The sequence below is a fragment of the Clinocottus analis genome, unplaced genomic scaffold, assembly GCF_023055335.1.
Source record: "Clinocottus analis isolate CAN_PGR_092001 unplaced genomic scaffold, fCliAna1.0.p SCAF_20, whole genome shotgun sequence".
Taxonomy (NCBI): domain Eukaryota; kingdom Metazoa; phylum Chordata; class Actinopteri; order Perciformes; family Cottidae; genus Clinocottus; species Clinocottus analis.
In genome coordinates this window covers 305,796-310,795 of record NW_027175932.1, presented here as the reverse complement: position 1 = coordinate 310,795, position 5,000 = coordinate 305,796, and the positions used below count along the sequence as shown (strand labels likewise).

The 5,000-nt window shown below is 53.9% G+C and overlaps 1 protein-coding gene across 6 annotated transcripts in view; it reads left to right on the top strand.

Moving 5' to 3' along the window:
- The window catches only part of eps8a (EGFR pathway substrate 8a, signaling adaptor), a 17,266-nt gene that overhangs the window by 9,671 nt on the left and 2,595 nt on the right, over positions 1-5,000 (top strand). For 4 of the 6 annotated variants that reach the window (XM_068586984.1, XM_068586988.1, XM_068586983.1 and 1 more), the window contains exons 10-22: positions 1-59; positions 235-361; positions 481-569; positions 731-805; positions 1,732-1,880; positions 1,943-2,099; positions 2,179-2,306; positions 2,469-2,580; positions 2,700-2,831; positions 3,339-3,362; positions 3,506-3,695; positions 3,821-3,998; positions 4,327-4,459. The exon at positions 1-59 is cut by the window's left edge and continues 42 nt beyond it. In XM_068586984.1, coding sequence (XP_068443085.1) covers positions 1-59; positions 235-361; positions 481-569; positions 731-805; positions 1,732-1,880; positions 1,943-2,099; positions 2,179-2,306; positions 2,469-2,580; positions 2,700-2,831; positions 3,339-3,362; positions 3,506-3,695; positions 3,821-3,998; positions 4,327-4,459 — 1,553 coding nt within the window. Of the gene's footprint in view, positions 60-234; positions 362-480; positions 570-730; positions 806-1,731; positions 1,881-1,942; positions 2,100-2,178; positions 2,307-2,468; positions 2,581-2,699; positions 2,832-2,925; positions 2,962-3,338; positions 3,363-3,505; positions 3,696-3,820; positions 3,999-4,326; positions 4,460-5,000 lie in introns of all 6 variants that reach the window. The other 2 variants (XM_068586989.1, XM_068586987.1) reach the window with 2 other exon arrangements.

Sequence of the window (5,000 nt, the reverse complement as noted above, 5' to 3'; positions counted from 1 at the left end):
AGGAGGAGGAAGAGGAGGGGCCGGTGGAGATGACTGCAGCCCGAGTGGACCGAGACGTGGTGAGGTTGTTTGAATCTGATTCTGGAGCAGCGGCTGCAGAGCGGCTGCAGAGCGGCTGCAGAGCGGCTGCAGAGCGGCTGCAGAGCGGCTGCAGAGCGGCGTGACCTCTGGTCTGTTGCTTCACGGTTAATCATTAAAGAGTAAATGTCACCTCAATGACTTTGCTTCTGGCAGCAAATCCTGAACCACATCCTGGACGACATCGAGCTGTTCGTCACCCGGCTGCAGAAAGCAGCCGAGGCCTGCAGCCAGCTGTCCAAGAGGAAGAAGGGCAAGAAGGGCAAGAAGAAAGGTCCGGGAGGTGAGAGCAGCTTTAATGTGTATGTACATATGTATGTAACTATGTGTGTATATATGTATTTGTATATGTATGTAAATATGGAAGTAAATGAAATAAAGAAGTTTCCTCCCGTCCACCAGAGGGCGTCCTCACGCTGCGCTCCAAACCTCCCGGAGAGAACGAGTTCGTCGACTGTCTGCAGAAGTTCAAACACGCCTTCAACCAGCTGGTAGGCTCCTCTTCATCACCTTCCTCCTCTTCATCACCTTCCTCCTCTTCATCACCTTCCTACCCTTCATCACCTTCCTACCCTTCATCGTGTGATTGTGGACATGAAAAGGTGTTTTATTAAATAATAATTGTATTAATAGGATATGTTTTGTCCTGCAGGGGAAGCTGGCGGATCAGATCCAGAACCCGAGTGCTGTGGATCTGCTTCACTTCCTGTTCTCTCCTCTCAGGATGGTGAGTCAGCACTTTACCCCCTTTGCCCCCTACCTGTCCTCTACCTGTCCTCTACCTGTCCTCTACCTGTCCCCTACCTGTCCCCTACCTGTCCCCTACCTGGTCCCCTACCTGTCCCCTACCTGTCCCCTACCTGTCCTCTACCTGTCCCCTACCTGTCCCCTACCTGTCCCCTACCTGTCCCTCTACCTGTCCCCTACCTGTCCCCTACCTGTCCTCTACCTGTCCCCTACCTGTCCCCTACCTGTCCTCTACCTGTCCCCTACCTGTCCCCTACCTGTCCCCTACCTGGTCCTCTACCTGGTCCCTCACCTGTCCCCTACCTGTCCCCTACCTGTCCCCTACCTGGTCCCCTACCTGTCCCTCTACCTGTCCCCTACCTGTCCCCTACCTGGTCCCTCTACCTGTCCCTCTACCTGGTCCCTCTACCTGGTCCCCTACCTGGTCCTCTACCTGTCCCCTACCTGTCCCCTACCTGTCCTCTACCTGTCCCCTACCAGTCCCCTACCTGTCCCCTACCTGTCCTCTACCTGTCCCCTACCTGTCCTCTACCTGTCCCCTACCTGTCCCCTACCTGTCCCCTACCTGTCCTCTACCTGTCCTCTACCTGTCCCCTACCAGTCCCCTACCTGTCCCTCTACCTGTCCCCTACCTGTCCCCTACCTGTCCTCTACCAGTCCCCTACCTGTCCCCTACCTGTCCCCTACCTGTCCCCTACCTGTCCTCTACCTGTCCTCTACCTGTCCCCTACCTGTCCCCTACCTGTCCTCTACCTGTCCCCTACCTGTCCCCTACCTGTCCTCTACCTGTCCTCTACCTGTCCCCTACCTGTCCCCTACCTGTCCCCTACCTGTCCCCTACCTGTCCTCTACCTGTCCCCTACCTGTCCCCTACCTGTCCCCTACCTGTCCTCTACCTGTCCCCAGGTGGTGCAGGCCTCAGGCAGTGTGGATCTGGCTCGCAGCGTGGTGGTTCCTCTTCTGAGCCGAGAGGCGATTGACTTCCTGCACAGCTCTGGGACGGCGGAGGAGAGACACCTGTGGGTCGCCCTGGGAGACGGCTGGACCAAGTGCAGGTGAGTGTGCACTGATTGGTTCTGAGGCTGTGAACCATCAGGTGACTCCTCCCCCTGTGCAGGCTGGAGTGGCCCCGGCAGCACTACTTCCCCCCCTGCGTGCTGAGCTTCCAGGACGGCTGGCAGCCGCCGCGGCTCCTGGAGCGCCGGCCCCGAGGCCAGGATGTGTGTTCCCCCGACGCCGAGAGCCAGCAAGACCAGCTGAGGGTCCACCTGGAGGTCCACCTATGCATCATATCAATACTTAACATATATGTGTGTGTGTTTGTGTGTGTGTGTTAATACTTCCTGTCTCCAGCAGGCGGCGCTGCAGCAGTCGCCCCCCTCAGGCGGGTACGCGTCCTGCAGCTCCTCCAGGCTGCAGGTTCTGGATCAGGACTCCACCCTGGAGGCTTTCCAACAGGCCGTCAGCCGCCGCGTGGACCGGTGAGGTCACATGACCAGATCAATAATATTCACGTGACCAGATCAATAATATTCACGTGACCAGATCAATAATATTCACGTGACCAGATCAATAATATTCACGTGACCAGATCAATAATATTCACGTGACCAGATCAATAATATTCACGTGATGTATTTCAGGGCTTGTGACGCTGACGGCAGATTTCAACCAAAACTTTTTGCCAAATCTAAATATGACTTTGTGGCGAGAAACAACACGGAGCTTTCTGTCAGCAAGGACGAGGTCGTGGAGGTCAGACACACACACACACACACACACACACACACACACACACACACACACACACACACACACACACACACACACACACACACACACACACACACACACACGCGTGCCGTGTGTTGCAGGTGCTGGACGACAGGAAGCAGTGGTGGAAGGTGGGTAACGCCGCGGGCGCGTCCGGCTACGTGCCCAACAACATCCTGCAGCTGGGCGCCGTGGAGGCGGGGCCAGAGCCCGTCTACAGCCACACCATCCAGGTGAGTGCACCTGCTCACCTTCATCACCTCCTCCTCCGTCCTCTTCATCGCTTTCATCTTCGTCTCCGTTGTGTCTCGTTTTGACCTGTTGAAGCTTTTGATGCCAAAGAAGGAGTTTGAGTTGTTCAAGGTAACCGTGTGTTCGTCTACTTCCTGTAGCTTTCAGGAACCTGCGTGTGTTTTGCTGTGCTTTGTTTTTTTAAAGGAACAGTCTCACATTTTGATAAATAGTTTCATTTGTTTGTCAACAAATAGCTGCAACGCTAAGACCACGAGGTTAAAACTTAGCTTCTGTTCAATAAACAACACAAAACTTTGGATGTTAACAGTTTCCCTCCGCTTCCAGTGTTTGTGCTAAGCTAAGCTAACAGGTTGATTGTTTTGGATGTCAGACTGTTCATTTATTTATTTCTTAGAGTTTGAATAATAATGATAATAATACTAATCATCTCCGTAGATTTGAAAGAAAGCTTTAACGTTGTCATGTTTCATGTTTCCCGTCTGCAGCAGCTCCTGGGAGAGCTGAACGAGGTAAACGCACTTCCTGTTGCTCTCAATCCTGTCTCCTCCAAACGCTTGCAGGTTTTTTTTTTACAGAATAAAAGCTTCTTTTTTTTTTTAGAATTAAAAACTCTGTTTTCAGAATAAAAGCTCCACCTGTCATCGCGTTTCAGAAGCAGACCGGTAAGCCGCTCGCGACTCCGCCCCCTCCGGCCCCCACGCCGCCCCCCCCGGCCCCCGCTCGGCTCCCCACGCCGCCGCTGCCTCCTCCGGCCGTCGGCCGCCAGAACAGCGCCGCGTCCAGCGATCACGGCGGCGTCGCCATGAGGGACCACAACCAGCAGAGGCCTCCACCCGTCACCCGTGAGTCCTGGATGGATGGATGGATGGATGGATCATCTATCTATCCATAGATCGATCCATGGATGGATGGATGGATGGATGGATGGATGGATGGATGGATCTATCTCTCGCTCTCCGTGCTGCAGGCAGGAAGTCCAACATGGAGGAGGTGCAGGACGAGCTGCTGCATCGCCTCACGTTGGGCCGCAGCGCTCAGAAGAAGCTTCAGGTGTCGGCTCGCGGCGCGCCGGCCAACAGCATCACCTACGACTCCTCACCTGAGGACGTCAGAGCCTGGCTGGAGGCCAAGGGCTTCAGCCCAGTGTGAGTCTGAGGGGGGGGGGTGTGTCCAGGTGTGTGTGTCCAGGTGTGTGTGTCCAGGTGTGTGTGTCCAGGTGTGTGTGTCCAGGTTTATCAGGGTGTGTGTCCAGGTTTATCAGGGTGTGTGTCCAGGTTTATCAGGGTGTGTGTCCAGGTTTATCAGGGTGTGTGTCCAGGTGTGTGTGTCCAGGTTTATCAGGGTGTGTGTCCAGGTTTATCAGGGTGTGTGTCCAGGTTTATCAGGGTGTGTGTCCAGGTTTATCAGGGTGTGTGTCCAGGTTTATCAGGGTGTGTGTCCAGGTGTGTGTGACCCCTGCCCTGTGTCCTGCAGCACCATCACCAGCCTGGGCGTCCTGACTGGCGCTCAGCTCTTCTCTCTCAACAAAGACGAGCTGAAGACCGTTTGTCCCGACGACGGAGCTCGAGTCTTCAGCCAGGTGACCGTGCAGAAGGCGGCGCTGGAGGTGAGTGTCCCCGGACAGGTGACAGGTGACGTCACAGGTCACAGGTGATGTCACATGTCACTGGTGATGTCACAGGTGACGTCACTGTCTCTAAGTCTTCTGTCTCTAAGTCTTCTGTCTCTAAGTCTTCTGTCTTTAAGTCTTCTGTCTTTAAGTCTTCTGTCTTTAAGTCTTCTGTCTTCAAGTCTTCTGTCTCTAAGTCTTCTGTCTTTAAGTCTTCTGTCTTTAAGTCTTCTGTCTTTAAGTCTTCTGTCTCTAAGTCTTCTGTCTTTAAGTCTTCTGTCTTCAAGTCTTCTGTCTCTAAGTCTTCTGTCTCTAAGTCTTCTGTCTTCAAGTCTTCAAGTCTTTAAGTCTTCTGTCTCCGGCTGCACGGTCTGGTGTTTGGTGTCTGTTTCCTGCTGCAGGTTTTCTTCTGACGTCCTTTGATCTTCTGAGCCTTCATTCATTCATTAATTCAGGTATCGTGTTCGCAGGCGGCCGCTTCCTTCTGTCGGACGCGTCAAAGCTTCAGAGGTTCAAAGCTTCAGAGGTTCAAAGCTTC